The 21147-nt window shown below is 51.5% G+C and overlaps 1 protein-coding gene across 1 annotated transcript in view; it reads right to left on the minus strand.

Annotated features, from left to right (window-relative positions):
- Positions 1-1205: 1205 nt before the first annotated feature.
- Anks6 (ankyrin repeat and sterile alpha motif domain containing 6) overlaps positions 1206-21147 on the minus strand; it is a 52880-nt gene continuing 32938 nt past the window's right edge. The window contains exons 12-16 of the mRNA XM_070010550.1: positions 19861-20038; positions 14544-14611; positions 11061-11177; positions 4525-4621; positions 1206-2293 (exon numbers count right to left, since the gene is read on the minus strand). Coding sequence (XP_069866651.1) covers positions 2244-2293; positions 4525-4621; positions 11061-11177; positions 14544-14611; positions 19861-20038 — 510 coding nt within the window. The 3' untranslated portion in view covers positions 1206-2243. The remainder of the gene's footprint in view (positions 2294-4524; positions 4622-11060; positions 11178-14543; positions 14612-19860; positions 20039-21147) is intronic.

Raw genomic sequence — 21147 nt, forward strand, 5'->3', positions numbered from 1 at the left:
CCATCTCTGGATTGCTGATGGTGGGCATTCGGATCACGGAGCCAAGCAGTGTATAGACATCCATGTTATGTGCTCTCCCTTAGCGTATGGTGTTTTCAGGGCTCATCCAGGCTGAACCAGGTGCCAGAACTCTGTTCCTGCCTATGGCTGTGTAGATCTGTTCTGTGAACAGAACACATCGTGAATTCATTCACCTGGAGATGGCATCAAGTTGTCTCTACACATTTACATACAAGCTCTTCTACAAATGCTTATCTTCCATTCTTTTGGGTACATAGCTGAGAATGGAAATGCTAGGTTGGTTATGTGGCCATTCCATGTTTAACTTATTGAAGAACTACTGCCCTTTTTATTCTGTCAGAGAGCCACAGAGCTAGATGGGGGCTTGCAAGTGGCCAGACTTGTAGGCTTCACTCACCAGTAAGGAAAAAAACAAAAACCCGAAAAAAAGAAGCTACCATCACTGCATCCAACTCTTCCTGAAGTAGGAAGGACTTGGTTAGGATCAAGGATGACTCTATAAAATGAACACCAAGAATACTTGCCTCATACATGGTCTTTTCCTCTTGCTTTCACTTTATCTTGGCATCTGGGTACACCTGTCTAATCCACCGGACCACAGCTGAACTTCACCTAGCCTCTGTGCCCACCTGGAAAGACATCTCCTCCCAGTGTTCCTGCTCGTGGGGGAAATGGCCCCATGCCACAGCCTCAATGCACTTTTGTTCTTAATGTTCCTTGTGGCAGAGCCTGCCAACAGGAGGTACTGAAATCAGAGATCAAGGACAGAGTGGGATTCTTGATAGAAACAAAAGAGAACCTCCGAGCTATTTATAGCTTACCGCATACCCCTCTCACGAACAAGCTGCAGGGCCTAACTAGCAAGGTGTCATTTGCTTGTTTTGTTGTTGGCTGGATTACTTGCTGCTGACAGGCAGCAAGACATCATGAAGGGAATGTATATTCTAAAATGAGATCTGCATTCGAACCAAAGCTGACCTTGTTGGCTGTGTTTGACCTTGACAAAGCCGGTGCCCACTGGTATGCCATAGTCACCAAACCAACAGGAATGTTAGAACTGCCTCTCTGGGTAATTGTGGAGATGAGACTCACAGAAACAAGCATCCAGCAGCCCAGGGGTTCACCCCCTAACAGCTACACTAGAGAAAACCCAGGCAGCATTTATACCACTGATGAGCAACAAATGAGGAGTAGAACTCACCACTGTTTAATAGAAGCAGTTTGGCAAATGAAACTAAGAGCATCAAGTCCCTGCATGAAAACAACCAATAATATAATAACAAATGTTTGCTGAAATGCAGTGGAAACCAGCTCCACAGGGCTAAAGCAAAATGACATCCTGGTCTCTGACCAGTGGATAGTGGTGGTCTTCTCAGCCACCAGCAGCCTCCCCGAGGGTAGCCATGGAAGCCCCGGAGAGAAATCTTCCATCATCTCTTTCCGTTCACTATGCTGGGAGGGGATCTTCATGACAGCTGGTTCCACCCCAACAGCTGGCCCACGGAGGGAACTCTTCTGTACCATGGCTACATTTCCTGTCTGTCATCCCTAAGCTTTGGTGAACCATCATCTGTTTGGGTCTGGCTTCTCTGTTGAGCTGAAACTGAGACCAGCTCTAAGTCTGTTCTTAGGAGAAATAGAGTTCAAGGCCATTGGGGAGCCCAGCAAGCCTTCAGGAAACATCTAGGCCATGAGCACAAAATCCTTAATGAAAGAAGGCTCTATACCCAGCTCCCCTGAAAGGAGATCCACTCCCTGCCCACCTACCCCCAGCCATTCCTGCAGAATGTGGCTCTAACTTTATTAGGTGGAGGAACATCCAGTCTCATATGTTCAACAGGATGCCCTGGTTTGCAAGATGACATTAACTTGCTTGAAACAGACAGGGATGGCCACAGCAAAGTATTCCATGTATGCCCTGATGTCGACATCTCCTTAATCTGGGATGCAGAATCCATCTTTTCAGGAAAGTCCCAGGCCCTGGCAGTGGGGCTTACTTGGAAGCCCAGCTCAGGGTAGATGTCTGCAGCCACCAGCCCGGGGCCTGGTCTGTACATTTTTGGGTAGCTCCAAGACAGAAGCAAACTGCCCACTCTACCGAATCAGCTCCCATGATTTCTTTGCTGGGAGTTCCCAGGTCAGACACACCAAAGGGCAGGAAGTCACTGGCTGGCCCTTGTATCTTCAGCGCTCCAATGCCGGCAGGACCACGTCAGCAGCTGTTACCTCTTGCTGGAAGCTGCTTCTTCTGGTCTCACCCATCCGGCCATGGCTATGTTGAAGCAGAGAAGCAAACAAGAGGGAAAGATTTAAAACATGTAACTGTTTTTGAGACCCCTCCAATCAGCTCTGCTCCAGGGTGAAAGGACTTTTTCCAGTCTCCTTTCTCAAAAGGGAAAATGAGATGAAGATGCATGCCTGGTAATCCAAGGAGTGGCTGAACCAAAACCAAGCGAGGTCTTACTCTATGTCCATTGTTAGTTCTAGGGTCACACCATTATACGCAGAAAATCAGAAAAACAAGTGCCTAGCTCACCCCTGCCCATTGATGCATAGTTCACACAGGGGACCTCTGCCTTCACAGCATTGTTCCTGGCCTGGGTGCCCATTCTCTTCCTTACCTGTGGCTGTGCCCACACTTGCCTTTAGAAGTAGCTCCAGCTCTCCTCCTAGGCCAACCAAGCCAAGCCTGAGCTCTCAGAAAGGACTGTCCCCATACCCTGTTCCTTGCTTCTGCACACCGGCATCATGAGAAGCCTCACACTCACTGTCCTTCCCACGTGCCTGCCTCCTCTGTAAGACTATGGCTCTGGAGGGCTGGGGCGAGTGGTGCAGAGCAGGCCTGAGGCTGCGGCACCATGATGAACAGCCCATGGACAGAAAGCCTGCTGGCCTCTGTATGATGGTCTGGCCAGCAGGGCTTGGACCCCTGGCACTCAGTAGTGGGACACAGCTTGCCTGCTGGGAAACAACTCCCTTACTCTGCAGGACAGAGGCCCCATCTCAGATTCAGGGGGCTCCCTCATCCTGCTAACCCACTGCCAAGCAGGCTTCCTCTGGAGAGCTCCTTCCCAACGGCCCCAGCCTGGCTGAAGCCCTGAGCATCCCCTGCCTGCTCCCAGGGCTGAGGCTGCCTGGCTGCCTCTGTTCAACAAAAGCAGTGTTTCCCAGTGGTGTCCATGGTTTGCAAGAGCATCATATAAGACTAACGTGTAAATGCTAGAAGCTTCATGGCCCTGTGACGGTACTGAAGGTACCAAGTGTGCTGAAGGTACCAAGAGACTCTGCAGTGAGCGCAGCGTGCAGCTTGGCTTCCACCGAGTCTGCCAAACCTCCCTGAGCGCACACAAACGCCCCCTCATTAAGACCTGTGCAACTGTTCCCAGGAGGCACCAGGCCATGGAACCAGGGGAGGGGAGAACACTGCTTGTAGAAAGGGATAGCTTCCCGGAGGTGGGCTAGGGGGCCTGTGGGGGCAAAAAGAGTTCCAGGAAGGGCTCATCAAGGCCCAGAACTCTTTGACACCAAACACCTTAGAGAAGCAGCTTCTGGAGCCACTGGAATGCAGTGAGGAAGGTGATAGGTGTGATCTTCTCCATCCTTTCCCAGCTGCAACTGAGGAAAGGTCAGGCCTGCCCCAAAGTCCTTTCACAACACAAAGCTCCCCTCTCTCCTGTGTGCCTGAATGAGAGTTCAGAACATGACATGACAGGGAACCTGAGCCCCATTTTGCCTGGTACTCTACCCTGCAGGAAGGCCAGGTAGGAGAGAGCCATGTTGTGGACACCTCTCATCTCCTCTACAAATGGCTGTCTTTGTAGTAAAGAAAAATGCATTGGACACATGGAGTGAAGAGCACAGAAAGTGGTTGGAAAGACCCAGAGTGCAAGTACCGAGAAAGGCTTTACCTGGGAGGTGACTTGGACACAAGGAATGAGTTCAAAGTTTTAAGGCAAGATGTAGTGGGGAGGGCTAATCGTCTACCAACTGCTACATGCTCATCTTACTCTGAGTTTAGAGTAGCTGAAAAGCTAGAGGAAGAGACTACATTTCCCAGCCCCCTTTGCTTCCAGGTGGGGCCAGGTGACACGCAGTGGCCAATAAAATGTAAGCAGGTGTTTATGCTTGCGTCAGTTCAGGGCAGTGGAGAAGTGGCTGTGTAGTCTGTCTCTACTGCCCCTTTCCCTTCTTCTAGGCAGAAGCAGAATGCAGAGGCTCCTAGGGATTCAGGGCACCAGAGGAAAGGAGCTGGGGCCCTGAGTCACTGTGTGAAACCATAGGCCAACCGGGAGACTGAACTGGACTGTTAGGGGAAACCCGGTACCTATGAGTGCCAAATTGGTTACAGCACCAAGCATCACCAACTGATGTTCCCAGCAGAGGAAACAATACCCAGTGGTGCGACAGAAATGGCTTGTTTCCAGGTTCTGGGCTGGAACTGGCTATTTCAGGGGCAGGGGGCTCAGAGAGCTCACGCAGGTGGTACGCCAGAGGATCACGTACAGGGCCTGTTGCCTGGGGCCCTGGTGTTGCTGGCGCTGCTCTCAAAGGAAGAATGGAAGTTGTGGATGGTTTCCTGTAGGATTTGTCTCTCACGCCCCTGTGGAGGAAATTGAAAACAGACACAGAAAGTCTTGTTAAATCTTTTAACCATTAATTCAATTGACACAGTGTTGTTAATGTACAGCTCATACTTGAAAAACCCATGGGCGTCTTGAGGGAAATAAAATGATCTAATTGAAAGAGTTTAATAAAAATGACTGAGTAAGAAGCTCCTCCAGCACCCACAATGGCAGCTGTCAGTGCTGGAGAGGTTCCTGGGTGTGGGATTCCATTTCCTGGGCAAAGAGGAACACGGTGCAGCTGGGCTGATGCAAGGGTTCCCCATCTTTTTGGCTCTGTGATTAAAATCTTTCAGGTCTGATTTCCAGAGAATTTCCAAGTCCATGTCTTCAGGTGAGTGAAGAGGGTAGACATGTCTGGGTGCTAGGTGGCAGAACTCAGAGGTTAAGAACAGATAGGAGTCAAACAGCCCGGGTTCAAATCCCATCTCTCCACTTTTGCAAGGTGAGGGAAGTTGAGCAAGATATTTAATGTCTCCGGGTCTTGGTTTTCTCAGCAGTAATAGTACCTCAGATGGGCGTTGCTGCCCTGGGGACCGTGTGGACACTGAGAGACAGGCAGGGGCTGACCTCAGAGGAGGGCAGGGTACACGGAACATGAATGAAAAAAGATGTGGTTGGAATATAGCAAATTAAAAACATATAATCGGCCGGGTACCAGTGGCTCCTGCCTGTAATCCTAGCTACTCAGGAGGCTGAGATCTGAGGATCACGGTTCAAAGCCAGACTGTGAGACTCTAATCTCCAATAAACCACTAGAAAACTGAAAGTGGTACTGTGGCTCAAGTGGTAGAGCTCTCGCCTTGAGCTGAAGAGCCGAGGGACGGCGCCCAAGCCCAGAGTTCAAGCCCCACGATCAACCAAAAACAACAACAACAACAATATAATCTTGGGCAGATTTTCTTCTGCTAAGAGTTAAGACCTGTCCATGAAATGAGCCCAGACTTTAAACTTCCTTTTCCTTTATTTCATGAGCTACCCACCCCAAAGGGCCCCTCTCCACACCCTTCTCAGGGACGTTGCACTGAGAGGACAGTAAAGGTTCGCCCCCTTATGCTGGTCCTTGACAATAACCGTAAGTCCATCCACACAAGTCTCCAGACTGCGGGGTCAGGACAGGCACAGGAGACCTGGCGCTCTGCCCACCAGCGATGGCAGTGGCACCTGATACTCACCCCACCCCTGGCTCCTGTGTGTATAAAATGGAACACTTTAACCATGCGTGGCTGCTAGGAAGCTCAATCTGAGTGATGCATGGGGCAGCCCAGGCAAGCTGAGGGTGAAGAGGTAAACTGAGGGATGACAGTTACTTTATTATTAAGTGCCACCTAAGCCTTATGTGTCTGAGAAATGGGTTGGGAAATTGGGGTTCTAGGGCTCACTACTTGCTAACCTTAGGACAATGCTGCAGGTGATTTAAGCCATAATCACTCCCCGCTCACCTCCCACCATCTGCCCAACTGAAGATGATGATAATTTCTTTGTAAGAACTACTGACTTTCCAGAGGCCAGTCTGGTGAGTTCCAAACGGAAAATAACAAATAGCCATTAACTATAGGGGAAAAAGGGTTCAACACATCAAGTATTTAAAGAAATGCAAATGAGCCAAAGGCATGGATTATTTTTTTGAGCCTGTTAGATCAATAATAACCAAGAAGAAGTTGACAGGACTCAGCCAGGATTCAGGGAGGCCAGATGCATTAAGTCTGGCTCTCTGACTCCAGGGTCCTGTTTTAGAAGTTTACCTTGAGAAAGATCCTCAGGAAACTAGTTGTCTGCTGTATCCACACAGCCAACAAGTGGGGAATTCCAAAATTAATTTGGAAAAATTAATTTAAGCACATCTATGTAAATGTATTATGTTAAAAAGAGTTCTGCCAGGCATAGTGGTACACGCCTGTAATCCCAGCACTCAGGAGGATAAGGTCAGAGGATCTAGTTTGAGACAGTGAGAATCTGTTAAAAAAAAAAAAAAAGGGCTGGGAAGGTGGCTCAGTGGTAGAGTGCTTGCCTTGCATGCCTGAGGCCCTGGGTTCGATTCCTCAGCACCACATAAGCAAAAAGAAAAAATCCAGAAGTGGCGCTATGGCTCAAGTGGTAGAGCGCTAGCCTTGAGCTGAAGAGCTGAAGGACAGCGCCCAGGCCCAGAGTTCAGGCCCCCTCCCCCCCAAAAAAAACCAAACCTCAAGAAACAACAAAAAACTCCCCTAAAGAGTTCTTAGTCAAATAGATAGTGTATAGATTTCATGTTCAACAAAGAAAGCAACATATAAAATTATAGACCCAAATTTATCTCAGCCACATTCACACACACACACATATACACACACACACACATGCACGCACGCGCACACACACAACCTATTTGGCACAACACACTGCAAGTAATCTGCCTCAAAAGGAACAGTGTCAGCATTGGTGTCAGCCAGGTTGATGGTGGTTTCTGTTTTTTAAAAAAATTCTCCTATGAGAAAACATGTGCCCTTTGTTTCTCTGAGACTGACTTACTTCACTTAACATAATCTTTTCCAGGTCCATCCATTTCTCTGAAAATGACACATCATTCCTCCTGATGGTGAGTAAAATCCCATTGTGCCCATATACACATATACATGTGTGTATGTGCACACACAGGCATGTGTACATGTGTGTGCATGCACTGTGCAGGTGTATATACCTGTGCATTTATACATACACACACACACACACACACACACACACACACACACACACACACACACACACACACACACACACACACACACACACACACACACACACACACACACACACACACACACACACACACACCCCATTTTCTCGATCCATTTGTCCGTAAAGGAACTCTGGGCTGTTTCCATGCATGTGAACTAAAGTATGGTATACACAAGGAAGGATTCCCATGGGGTACTCCTTTGAACAAGTTACAGTTTAACAGGATGGAACGTGGGTGGGGAGGTCAGCCGAATGGGGATAGGCAGGGGGTGAATGCAGTCACAGCATTCAGTGAGCATATGTGGACATGGAGCAGGTAAGCTGAGGGGACAGGTAGGGTGGGAGAGTTGGGGGGAGGAGGAGGGGGTGATACTGATCAAATCCATTGCACTCATAAACTGCCATGTTGAACTGAAACCTCTCAGAACAACTATTGAAGGGTAATAAAAAATGTTCACAATTGTTAAAACAAGAATCTCCATTCTGGTACTGTGAAAGCTTAGTAAGATGACAGTCGCGAGAAGGGAAACAGCAGGAAACACCGGCACAGGACTGAGTGAGGACAAGCCTTATATGAGCAGTTTCTGGTGAACCAGTAACACACATCCCATTTGAAAACATTATACTAATTTGCAGACTCAAGCCCATACTACAACTTGTGGGGGGTGGGGGAGTCTTGCCTGGTGGTTTCATGACTAACAGGCGGAGAGTCCACAGCACTCTGGTAATGATATGGTGCCTGCTCTATTTGCTGATATTCCATTACTTGGGAGCTAGGTTCTTGACCATTTTTTTGAGGCTGCAGCACTCAAATTGTTCCCCCAAATGTTTTCTTGATAGTGTAAGAAATGCATTTTCTATCACAACCTGTGCCAAGTATATACACATAGCCAAAAGATTCCTGCACAAAAGCATGTTGAGCATTTCTAATTCCTTCCTTCCTTCCTTCCTCCCTCCCTCCCTCCCTCCCTTCCTTTTCTTCTTTCCTTCCTTCCATCTCCTTCCCTCCCTCTCTTCCTTTCATGTACCAATACCAGGGCTTGAACTCAGGTCCTGGATGCTGTCCCTAGGGTTTTTTTTGCTCAAGGCTGGTACTCTACCACTTGAGCCACAGCTGTGGTCAATTGGAAATAAAGAGTCTCACACATACTTTCCTGACCAGACTGGCACCGAACGGTGATCCTCAGATCTCAGCCTCCAGAGTAGCTAGGATTACAGGTGTGAGAGAGCCAGTGGTGCCTGGCGCCCATTTCATTTCTTTAGAATGTTCCTTGTGTTTCTATAGCCCTTGGGTGCTGTGGCACTGGTGGGTAAGCAGAGCCCGGGTCGGGGTCTGTGTTCTCAGTTGTGTTCTGGGCATTTGAGCCACACTAATGCAGTCTTGGCAAAGCCTGAGTGGCCAAGACAAAGGCTTGTGTGACGGGGAGGAGGAGCTCCCGCCCCACAGCAGCCAGAGGCAGGAGACCCGACACAAGGTCAGGCAGCTTGGATCCCGAGTGACCGGGGCCGGGCATCTTCAGGGCTCTGTGAGCCATTTGTGGCCTGGGCAGTCATTTATGCAGTCTAGGAACAGGACAAAGCTTGTAAGATTGACCCTTTATCATGTTCAGCTTCTCCCCAGCACAGCTTTCTCTACCGCACACTCTGGCTTTACCTGGAACTATTATCCCCAGGAAGGGGACCCCCCCCCCACACCACCCTGCCCCTTTCGCCAGCTGCTGTGGATGCCTGGCGTGGCAGGCTGGGACCACCCATGGGAAGAGCATGAGTGGGCCTGGGCAGCACCTTGGTCCTGCACCGCAGAGGCTTGACGGGAATCTGGTGGGAGCCAGTGAGCTGGGTCCCCAGGAAACACTGCGGTTAGCTGCCCCTTGTGCTTGTGACGGGGCCCTGGGCAACGCATGACGAGAGGCCCGGACGAAGCAGGGAGCCGGGGTGCCGATTCAGAGAGGCCACAGAAAGTTCCAGACTGCCCAAAGACAAAGGTCCTCCTGTGGCCTGAGCTGAGGGTGTGGCCCTGCTCAGTCTGAAAGGAAGTTATGCGTCCCTAGGCTGCACACCAGCTCCGTCTGTCTTCCTTCTGCCATCCCCGGCCACCGTGGGGAGCAGGCTCTGCTGCTCCCGCCGGTCCTCACAGGGCCTCATATCCACAGCCTTTCCCGACTCCCTCTCTTGATTGGCCTAAGCTCCTTTGCTGCCCGTCTCTCCCGCTATCTGCCCTCTAGAGACCTCTCCAACTCCACAGCCCCAAACACCAATCACCGCCTCCTTCCCAAAGCCCTTTGCCCATATTCGACCGAGTCACCCTGACCGCCCTGGGGCCCTCTGCCCTTCACACCCAACTCCTATTCTCTGAGCCCCAGCCACTCCCTCACTTTTTCAGTACACCACACGTCTCTTCACCCCAGGGCCTTTGCACATGTGTTGCCTTCAGCCTGGTCTAACTCTCTTGTTCTACCCAGGGGTTCCTATCAGGGCGCGGCCTCCTGCGGTGTGAGGGCTCCCGGGAGCCGCACTGTGGATGCTGTGAGCAGTTCCGTGGACGTGGACAGTGTGAGGCTGAACTTTCAACATTTCCACACCACCTGGCAGGGCAGGCGCACAGCGAGTTGCACCCTGCATGGCAACTGGTGATGGCTAAGGGCTGAGCCGCCCTCCGGAGCCACCCTGCACACCAGTTCTCTGGACGATGCTCTTCCCAACTCTAGTGGTGGAACAGCTTCTGCCTGCCACCCCCCTTTCCCCCCCCCCCCCGCCCCCGGGCTCCAAGGCTAAGGGCAGAGCAGAAGCCGGCCTAGTCTGGAAGCCAGAGGCCGCTGCAGGGGCCACTGCCTCCCCGAGGCCGCGGCTCCCTCCACCCCGAGCCTCTGCTGCCTTGCCAGCCAGACCCCGCAGGTGTGAGGCCCCGGGGCCAAGGCTGCCGTGAGGACTGGTGTGTGAGTGACTTGCGAAAGGTAAAGAGTCCTGTCAGTATTTATCTGCTGCTGGCGCGGCACGTCTGGCCGGTACGCTGTGCACGGTCTGGGCAGACGCAGAGAACAGGAAAGCGGCTGTGCTCCCGGACGCCAGCTTGAGGGCAGCCGCCGGCACCTCCGTGGAAGGGGAGCAAGAGCAAAGGGGCAGGAAAGGGCCAAAGGCAGAGCTGCCCACGACGGTCCTATTCACGCACTGACAAGGTGCCATCGTGGACAGGTAAGCCGCAGGTCTGAGGCGGGAGGCCGCGCCTTCCTGGGGCCTCTCTGGTGTGTGGCCTGCCTGCTGATGTGTTAGCGTTAAAGCGGATGAGCAGACGTTCAGCATTAGACAGACACATGGGTGGCCGTATCGGTGGCGGCGGTTGACAGCTCGGGATGCCATCACTGTACCCTGCAGGCGCCGAGCGCTCCAAATGGGCAGGCCCTGCCCGGGTGCCAGCCCTGCCTGTGCCCAGGGCTCTGCTCCAGACCCAGGGCTCTGCTCCCCACTGCTGCCAAGGGTGACGCCCCCTGCCAGGGGTTGAACTCCCCGGAGGGATTGTTTTAGTTTAGTTGAGCGACCACCATGCAGGGAGAGACGTGGGGAGAAGAAACAGGTGGCACGGGGAGGTGCTAAGGGCTTGTTCCAAGGGTGCCACCCGTGGTCCATTGGCCACAAAGGCCCCAGGACCCGCGTGAGGGGCTCAGGGGTCCCAACAAGGAAAAGAAGGAAGGCTGAGGACGGTACCTTGCCTGCGTTCAGCTCGGAGATGGCTGCCAGGATCTGTTGTCGGGACCCGTCGGTCTTAATGCCCAGCTCCTGCAGGTCGCCATCGGTGAGTGTAAGGAACGCTTCCATGTCCACCTGGGGGGGAGGGGGGCAGAGGGGAGGGATCTATCGCCATGCCAACACAGCAGAAATACTGGTGACTGATCCTAACTGGCCACCTCCCAGCCCTGGCTTTCTGCTTCCTGACTCCACCCAGCCCAGCTCTTGGCTCTCCAAATGGAGAGACCCTTAAAAGCACAAGAGCAAGGATGATCCATCTCAGAACGGGAACCTGGGCCGCCAGAGGGTGGGCACCAAGTCCGGCCTCCGGAAGCCAGTCCCCATGCTTCCGCGATTCCCAGCACTGGACGCCACCCAGGAAGGTGTGGGCACGCGCAAGTACTCACCGGGGTTCCCTCCCAGCGGACAAGAGAGGTGCAGACTGCGAAAAGACAGAGAAAATACACAGAAGCAAGAAAGGAAAGCAAGGCTGATGAGAGTGGAGGCAGAGAGGCCAAACTAGCAGATCCAAGCGCTACCAGGCTCAGCCAGGCCTGGGCCTGGAAAGGCAGCCCGGACTCTGCTCCAAGAGATAAACTCACAGGCCCCTATCCTTGCAAGATGGGATGAAGGAAGCATACTCATCACCCACACGTGGGATAACCACAGCCTGAGTGTGAGGAGTCGGACAGAGAACAGGCTTCCCTGCCCAGGCAGATTTCTATCCTATATACCCTATAGTGCGTGTGGAATTCAGATGTGATGGTTGGAGCTCTGGCAGCCACACTGACTTAGGAAATGAGAGCTGCACACTTAGTAATGGTGGAGCAGAGAGCTGGAAGGATCCTGGATGACTTCTCTCCAAGGCAGAAATAATCTATTTGATCATAGTTATTTAGGTTTTATTTTGATAGATGGAGCCACATCTGATCTGTTCTAATACAGGTAAAAAGGTGATCCGTGAGTCTTGAGTTTAATTCAGACAAGACGAGAACACGCGGTACTATGTTTCCTAATCTGATGGCTGAGTGCATAATGACAGGGCTGTGTCCTGCACTGGGCGCGGGGGAGGGCTAGTTACACACCAGGCACTCTGCAAGGGGACTGGGCCAGAGGCTTGGGCAGTGGCAATGGATGGGTTAACTCTCGCTTCCACTAAAGCCTTAGGTGTGAGTGCTCACGATGGGGTTGGGGGGTGGGGGTGGAGAACATCCCCTGACAGAGCAGGGTTCTGCGCAGGTGCAGACCTGATACCCACCCGGTTCGGGTGGGAGCCTCCAGTCTCTCCGGGCTCTGCTGCGGGATCCAGTGCCTCCCTGTCTCCACGGCAAATCTGCGCATTCTGCCTCCTGACCCTGAGGGAGTTCAGTGGGAACCCCCCCCCCCCCGCTCTCTGCGCCTGGCAGGTGCAGCAGCTCTGAGCCAGGCCTGACCGGGACCCCAGCATGCCAACAGAGTGGGGGAAAACGTCAGAATGAATGTGACCTCCTAAAATGGACGCTGTGGGGAGTGGAGGTCTGCCCCGAGGGAGATGTGCTGGGTGCACCCGGCCAGAGCTCCAGGAGGGAGAGCAACACCAACCAGGAAAGAATTCTCAGAAATGGAAAAAACCCTCACGGCCCTTGCAAATGGCCAGAGGCAGGAAGGACAGTCAGGACGCGGCAGAGAGAGTCAGGACACAAGGAAGAGAGGCACCCACCCGGCCACCTCCTGAACCAGGACACAGACACCTCAAATGCACCTGCAGCTTGCTGGGGTGCTATAGGTGCTCTCCGGAGAGCCACTGTACGAGGACAGAGTTCACACGCTGAGCCGGGATCTTCCCCACCCACCCCGTGCTGCTGGCCCGAGGTTTTATTTGGCTAACACACTCGCTTTTGTGACAGTTGTTATTGGGATGTAATTCATCTTTGATACAATTTGTGACTTGCGGTTTGGTCACAGCTACACATGCTCAGCATCAGGACATTTCCATCATGCCCTAAAAGAAACCCTGCCCCCCCCCATCCCTCGCACCCACTACCCTGCCTGCTGTCTCTGCGAATCCTTCCTATAAACGAACCACACCCACACCCTAACATGGCCTCTGTGACTGTTTTTGTTTTCACTTAGCATAGTTTCTTAGAGACCTCTCTATAGGCTCTCTCTCTCTCTCTCTCTCTCTCTCTTTCACTCACTCTTTCTCTCTCCCTTTTTGGTTGGCTGTAGGGCTTGAACTCAAGAGCCTGGTTGCTGTCCCTGAGCTCTTTTTGCTCAAGGCTAGCAGTCTACCATTTTAAACCACAGGGCCACTTCCTATTTTCTGGAGAGAAGAGTCTCACGGACTTTGCAGCCTGGGCTGGCTTTGAACTGCAATCCTCGGATCTCTGCCTCCTGAGTAGCTACGGTTACGGGTGTGAGCCACCAGTGCCCAGACCAGTATTTCTCTTTTTAATGGCTAAGTGCTATTCCCTCTCCAGAGGCAGGTATTATTTCACCTTTGTGACACACATTTGAGCTGTTTGCACTTTGGGCTGAGGATGTCTGTGTACAGCTTCCATGTAGCCCCTGTCTCCACTTCCTCAGGACACACCTAGGAGTGGGCCTCAGATCACCTGCTAACTCTGGAACATTTTCATAAGATGCCTGCCTAGAAGAGTCATGGGTTTTTTGTTTGTTTGTTTTTGTTTTGTCGGTCATAGGGCTTAACCTCAGGGTCTGGGCTCTTTTGCTCAAGGCTAGTACTCTACCACAGTAGAGCCACAGTTCCACTTCTAGTTTTGTGAGTGGTGGTTAATTGGAGATAAGAGTCTCATGGCCGCAGGGTGCGTGTAATCCTAGCTACTGAGGAGGCTGAGATCTGAGGATCACGGTTCAAAGCCAGCCTGGGCAGGAGAGACCGTGAGACTCCTATCTCAAATAAACCACCAGAAAACTGGAAGTGGCGCTGTAGCTCAAGTGGTAGAGCGCTCGCCTTGAGCTGAAGAGCTGAGGGACAGCGCCCAGGCCCAGAGTTCAAGCCCCACGACCGACAAAAAAAAAAAAAAAATAGTTTCATGGCCTTTCCCTGTCCAGGCTGGCTTTGAACCCTGATCCTCAGATCTCAGCCTCCTGAGTAGCTAGGATTACAGGCACGAGCCACCAGCACCTGGCAAGCCATGTATTTTACAGGTGACTTTAGGCGCTTGTAAGTGGACAGGAAGCCTCGATGACCCACAGCCGGTGTGAGTCATCTGTTCAAGCTCTGCAGGATCTGCTTGGGCCCCTTTAAGCCTGCCAGCCAAACCCATTTTCAGGAGAGACACAGAGCAGGGCTCCAACTGACAAAGTTCAATGATCATGAAGCTCGCAGGAGCTCATGGTGCCGGGCTGATGGACAGACCCCAGGATGCTTCCTCTGCTGCCTGGAGGGAAGGAGCGCAGCTAGACAATGTGCTTCTATACCGAGACTTGACCTGCCTCCCCCAACGCAGCCGCCCTTACCTCTTGCTCCTCGAAGATGGGCTGGTACTTCTCAAGTGATAATTTCTTTAGGATTCCAGTCAGTTCATCTTTAAGAGGAAGAGGGAGAAAGACAGAGAGAGAGAAAAAACCCACATTTTAGAATTTGGTAAACTGTGACAAGAATGCTCTTCGGAGCTCTATTAACAGAGGTTATCCTATTGCACATGAAATTCTACAAGAAAACCAACACAGAAAGCAACTGAGCATTCGCTCCCACAGCTACACCCCTGACCTGCCAGGCAGCCCCTGCCACCTCCAGAAACCCCAGCTGCAAAGACAAAGCGTGGCCAGGGCTGGCCCTTCTGGCGGCAGTGGCCAAAGGATTGGGTTCCAGATGAAACCCTGTCCCCTCGTGCAAGAATGCAGCCAGCCGCACTGCCAAGGCGAAGGCTGCAGTCCTCGGCTGTCTGAGAGAGAGCCTGGAGAGCAGCAAGAAGTCTGTAGGCTAGGGTTGGGGGCCTGGCACATGGATACTGTGGCCTTCTAGAAGGATACATCTCAGTGGGGTGGCAGAGGCCACAGGGCCCCTTCCGGGGAAAAGATGTGGATCAGAGCAGGCAGGATAGAGAATGAAAACAAGCTGGGCACCAGTGGCTCACGCCTGTAATCTTAGCTACTCAGGAGACTGAGATCTGAGGATCATGGTTTGAAGCCAGCCCAGACAGGAAAGTCTGTGAGACCCTTATCTCCAATGAACTACTCAGCAAAAGCCAGAAGTAGCACTGTGGCTCAAGTGGTAGAGCGCTGGCCTTAGGCACAAAGAGACCTGGGCACAGTGCTCAGGCCCTGAGTTCAAGCTCCAGGACCACTAAGAACAGATAAAGAAAGAAAACAAGACTAATTTTTTTTGTAGGGGACGGGGGCTGGAAGAAATATGTACCCACACCTTCAGTAGAGATTTACCAGGCCAGGCCCTGCGGACTTAACAGGCCACAGCAGCAAGGAAGGAGGGCGCAGGGTGGGGGTGACGTGGGCACAGGAGAATGCTGTTCTACTGAGAGTCTCCCTGACCAGGGGCCATCCAAGCAGTACATGAAGGAGCAAGCTCTGTAGGTATCTGGGGGCAGAGCATAAGGCAGCATCCAGAGAGAGGTAATAGCAAGTACAAAGGTCCTGGGGGCAGTGGATGAGTTCACAGAAGAGAGTGGCGGGCCTCAGTTTCTCCTTCTCACCCAGTCACCATCGGCAGTGGCTGGCAAAGTGCCCAAGTGCATGGTGGGGATGGGGGATGGAGAGAGTGCCCTGTCATGAGGTGGCCGGGGAACACTGGGAAGATGGACTGATGGGCGAAGCTCACCTTGGGCACCCTCAACATGGAGGTGTGGGGATCGCTCTTTATAGCCAGCTGGTGAGACAGGCCCTGTGGCTGTCTTCACTGACAGAGGGGAAGAGAGGTACAGGAAGGCCCGGCCGTGGGAGGGGGGAGTCAGACTGCAAACCCCTCACCATGGTGTGTGCTGTGGTGAGGGCCACCAGCCAGTAGGCTGGACAGAGAGGACAGCTGGCCACCACCCAGGAGACGGGGGGGGGGGGGGGGAAAGGCTCTGAACAAAGAGCTACTGCGAATCCAGTCCTGATCCACACTGAATCCACTGCACCTTCCCAACCCCACACCAACCTCCGCTCCTGCTGCTCTCTCCACAGGTGGCCTCCTCCACTGCCCTGCAGGTGCTGCTTAACAACAGGTTCTCCAGGGAAAGCCAGGCGCCCTCCCACCCTGTACTGGGATTAAACCCATGGCCACACTTGCTCTACCACTGGAACTCCACCCTAGCCCTTTTATTTTCAGTTTGTTTTAGAGGCATGATTTTACAAACTTTGCCTTGGCTGGCCTCAACGTCCCCAATCCTCCTGCCTCTGCCTCCTGAGTAGCTGGGATTATGGGTGTGTGCCACTGGACTTGGCTCAGTTCCTTTAGATTTTACTGCAACAAAGGATATGCCATGTGTGGCTAATGAATACTGATGAACTATACAGCACTCCTTGCTGTAAATTCCAACTGGGTCTTACCAAATACATCCAGCTGCATAACTGACGTGCATGTTAGCTGATAGTGGTGTTGACGTGAGCAGGGAAGAAAATACAACAGCAAAGAAAAATATTGGAACTTCCTATGAGCAACTGGGTTGAATCAAACCCTGTGCTGTTCACCGTATAATGGCTACAGACATTTCAAGCTATTAATGTCTTCTTCCTCAGCGTCTAGATTATGGTGGTTGATCTACCAAACAATACACTGCGTCCTGATTTGTGTTTGTGTCACTTTCTGCAATTTCAACCCATCAGACTGTCCCTGAGAGTGAGCTGGGAGGGGGCACAGCAGGACCCACAGCTCCTCAGACATGTGCCCGTCACATGCACAGAAACAATCTCAAGAACACGGGCAATGGTCAAGTGGGCTAAAAGGTTAATAACCTATTTTCATTTCTAGTCAATGTCTTGTATTTGGGAGACTGTATGGAACTGTAAGTTCATATAAATTAATGTTTAACATCATCACCTGTACACAGACACAAGCTCTGGCACCTCAGTGCACCCCTGCCCGTCTTAGCCCTCCCCCCAACCCCAAGTCTGCCTGACCCACACCCACCGCTGAGAGCCCAGCAAACCTTCCTGGGCTGTGTGATGCTGGATGGTGACTGTGCGTTGACATGACATGGGGCACAGGTGAGGGCACTTGCCGACTACCCAAGAAGCCATCATGAAGCAGACTGTAGCGGCGCTGCAAGTCCCGCTGCTTCTAGCAGGGGGTGTCCGGGGAGGGGGACACAGCTGAAAGGTGGAGCTAGGTCCCAATCAGGACCACTCATTTCACAGAAGGGAATCAGAAAGAACAGCTGTTGGGGACAGATTTCAGACCGTGATCTGTAAGCCTCCAGTCTCCCTGCCACAGGCCCCAGGAGCTCCAGAAGGGATAAAGGAGGCTTTCTAAATGAGCCGCCTGAAGTTAGAAAGGAGCCAGCATTGTCTTCTTTCCATCCCAGGTAGGGCTTTGCAAAGACGGGTGTGAGTGGGCACAGGCAGACTTCAGGGTGCCCTGTGTCTCGGCTCTTCCTTGGTGGAGCAGAGAAGCACCCCCTCTACGAACCTGGGAGACAGGGGTGGATAACACAGTACCCACAAACCTGCAGGGTAACACTGGGAGGAGACCCTCAGACTCCAGGGCAAGTGAGGGCAAGCACGGTGGGGCTGCCCCTGAATCTCCTGAGCCTTTATACACGGCTGTGCTGGACTCACAAAACTATGAAAGGAGACCCCAAATACAGACATCACCGGCAGCAGCATGCATCCATGCCCCGAGCCCAGCCTGGTGCCTGCTGCACATTGCAACCCAGCGCTCTTGGGCATGACCCACTCAGCACCACCACGCTGCCTACAAGTGTACACATGATGCCCACATGTGCTTACATCTCTTCAGGCTGCCAGGCTCCATCTCTCACCAGCTCTTCCTGAGGCCCCACCCCTCCAGGGCCCATAGGACATTGCTGAAGGATGGAGTTTTTCTCTTCACCTTCCTTTGTCTTTCATGGTCATGGCTAGCTGCACTCCTGCCTACCACCCACTCCAACTTCTGTCCCCCAGGACTCAATGGGAGGGTGGAGGCCAGACAAGCAGACGCCTGGACTCTCCTGCTTTTAGCAGACACAGTATTCCTGCTGCCTTGTATCCAGCTCCTCCTTCTTCTGGAAACAGCTGTGTGTGTGTGTGTGTGTGTGTGTGTGTGTGTGTGTGTGTGTGTGTGTGTGTGTGTGTGTGTGTGTGTGTGTGTGTGTGTGTGTGTGTGTGTGTGTGTGTGTGTGTGTGTGTGTGTGTGTGTGTGTTCTGTGTGTGTGTGCGCGTGTTTCTGTGTGTGTGTGTGCGTGTGTGTGTGTCTGTCTGTGTGTCTGTGTGTGTCTGTGTGTACTGGGTTTGAACTCAAGCCCTCGTTGCTGTCCCTCAGCTTTTTCACAGTTGGCTGGCACTCTCTACTACAACTCTACTTTCAGCTTTTTTGGTGGATAATGAAAGTTAAGGGTCTCACAGATTTCCCTGCCCTGACTAGATTTGAACCTCCGTCCTCTGATCTCAGCCGCCTGGCAAGCTAGGGGTATAGGCGTGAGCCACAGGCCCCTGATTAGCATTTCTATTTTACTTTGAGGATCTCCTACCCTCTTCTAATCCACACCATGTGAGTAGGGGGCGGGGATGGGGCCCCACATTCCATCCCCTGGACACAGGGACAGGCAGACAAGGATTCATACATATAGCCAACCAAGGTCATGACCATTTCCCTCAGGGCTTTGCTTGGACCTACAGAAAAAAAGCAGTACTGGTTCTGCTAGGGATACAAAATGAACAGGATGACCAGGTTGGCCTGAAGCGGCTTGCCAGCTACCAGATATGCAGAGAAAGACTCCAAGGTGCCTGGATCCAGACATGCCTGAAACACACCCCTGACTGCCCCTGTTACCTGAGCCAGGGAATTTGCTTTTTTTTTTTTTTCTTAAACCAATGTGAGAGAGATTCCCTCACTTGCAACCTAAAAGAAATCCTGACTTGTACAGGGTTCAGGGAAAGTAGATGTTTTGGAGCCTGACAAGCAGTTCCACAGGTGTATGTATGAGCCTATAAACAAGACTTCCTATATCCAAAAACCACTTGTGGGAGTTACCACATTGCTCCCACAGCAAAGACAAACACAAGGTGAACCAGGTGCTGGTGGCTCACACCTGTAATCTGAACTATTCAGGAGGCTGAAGTTTAAGGATCATGGTTTGAAGTCAGCCTGGGCAGGAAAGTCCATGGGACACTTATCTCCAAGCACAAAGCTGTAGCAGAACTGTGGCTCAAGTGATAGGGTACCAGTCTGAAGCAAAAACATCAAGCAAGGGCAAAAGGCCCTGAGTTCAAGCCCTAGCACCAGCACAAAACAAAAACAAATACAAAAACAAAAATCCCAAGAGAGACATGTTTAAGTTCTTAAAATCTTGACCATGGAGTGGGGTACCAATGACTCACACCTGCAATCCTAGCTGCTTAGAAGGCTCAGATTGAGAATTGAGGTTTGAAGCCAGCCTGGGCAGAAATATCCATGAAATTCTTATATCTAATTAATCTCACCCACCCACACACACACAGCCAGAAGTAGAGTTGTGGCTCAAGTGACACCGCATTAGCCTTGAGTAAAAGAAACCCAGGGACAGTGCCAACACTAAACAGAAAAAAAAAAAAAAATCCTGACCAAAGATGGCTCTCGACATTCAGGGCGCCAGGTGTGGAGAAGCAGCTGGGCTGGGGACCCCGGGGCACTACTCACCCTCATCGGTGATGGTGCCGCTGCTGGAGCCCCCGCTGCTCTTGGACTGCCTGTGGGAGGAGGAGGAGGACACAGAGGACTCGTGGCCTTTGGGGGAGGGGGAGGGTGTGAGGGTGGGCGAGGTGCTCTTGGAGGTGGTAGAAGTTCCAGATGAAGGCCGCTGGCTGGTGTCCAGTTTCTGAGGGGGGCGGGAAGAAAAACAGAGAACTTCAAAAACAAAATGAGAGAAACGTGATAGAGTGGGATGATAAAAGCAAAACAAGGCACAATTAAGGGACGTCCACACTGTCCTAATGACCAACAGAACAGACAGAGACTCACAGTCAGCTGCCACTACAGAACCTCCCCAGTGACAGAAACCAAATACTCTGTTCTCAAATGCCAGCAAGTGGGAGATTCACTTCCAGCCTAAAACAGACATCAACACCCTTAAAGAAACAGAAGAACAGACTGAAATGGAATTAAAATAGAAATCAGTCACAGAAACTTCTGGAAACCCCTCAAATGACTGCAAAATAAAAATAAATAAATACTAAATACTAAACCAAGGAGGAATTCTCAAGGGGAGTGAAAAAAATTTAATAGAGTTAAAATAATATGTTAAAATGGTAGGACGCAGGAAAAGCTACACCTAGAGGTCAGGTGTGGTGATCCATACCTATAATCCAAGCACTCAAGACGTCAAAGAAGGCAGATAATGAGGCCAGCATGGACTACACAGTAAGACCCTGTCTCAAAAAGTCCCACCACATACCTTCATACCCCCCAACAAAGAAGAGAAGGAAGATCCCTAAAGAGAATATAAGAGAAAGATAAAACCCAAATCACGGAGAAGGAAATTATAGATAACCCTAGAAATGAAACTGAAAACAAAAACAATAGAGGAAAGAAAGTTGGTCCAATGAAAAAAATTAACAAACCGTTAACCAGATTGACCACACAAGAGAGAGAAGTAACAAATCACCAGTATTAGCAATGGTAAGGAGTTATCCCTTCTGACTCCATACTTGAAAACAATAATAAAGGAAAACTGCTAACTCTATATTGCAATTCCAACAAATGAGATAATTCCTTGAAAGATACAGAATACGAGTCTTGCTCAAGAAAAAATAGATAGCTTAAGTAGTCCTGTGTCTATAGAACCTTCTTTGTTTCTGTGCTGGTCCTGAGGCTTTAACTCAGGGCCAGGTATTGCCCCTGAGCTTATTTTGCTCAAGGCCAGCACTACCACTTGAGCCACAGTGCTACTTCCAGTTTTCTGGTGGTTTATTGGAGATAAGAGTCTCA

Source organism: Dipodomys merriami, unplaced genomic scaffold, assembly GCF_024711535.1.
Source record: "Dipodomys merriami isolate MVZ:Mamm:240054 unplaced genomic scaffold, mDipMer1.0.p SCAF_11, whole genome shotgun sequence".
Taxonomy (NCBI): Eukaryota; Metazoa; Chordata; class Mammalia; order Rodentia; family Heteromyidae; genus Dipodomys; species Dipodomys merriami.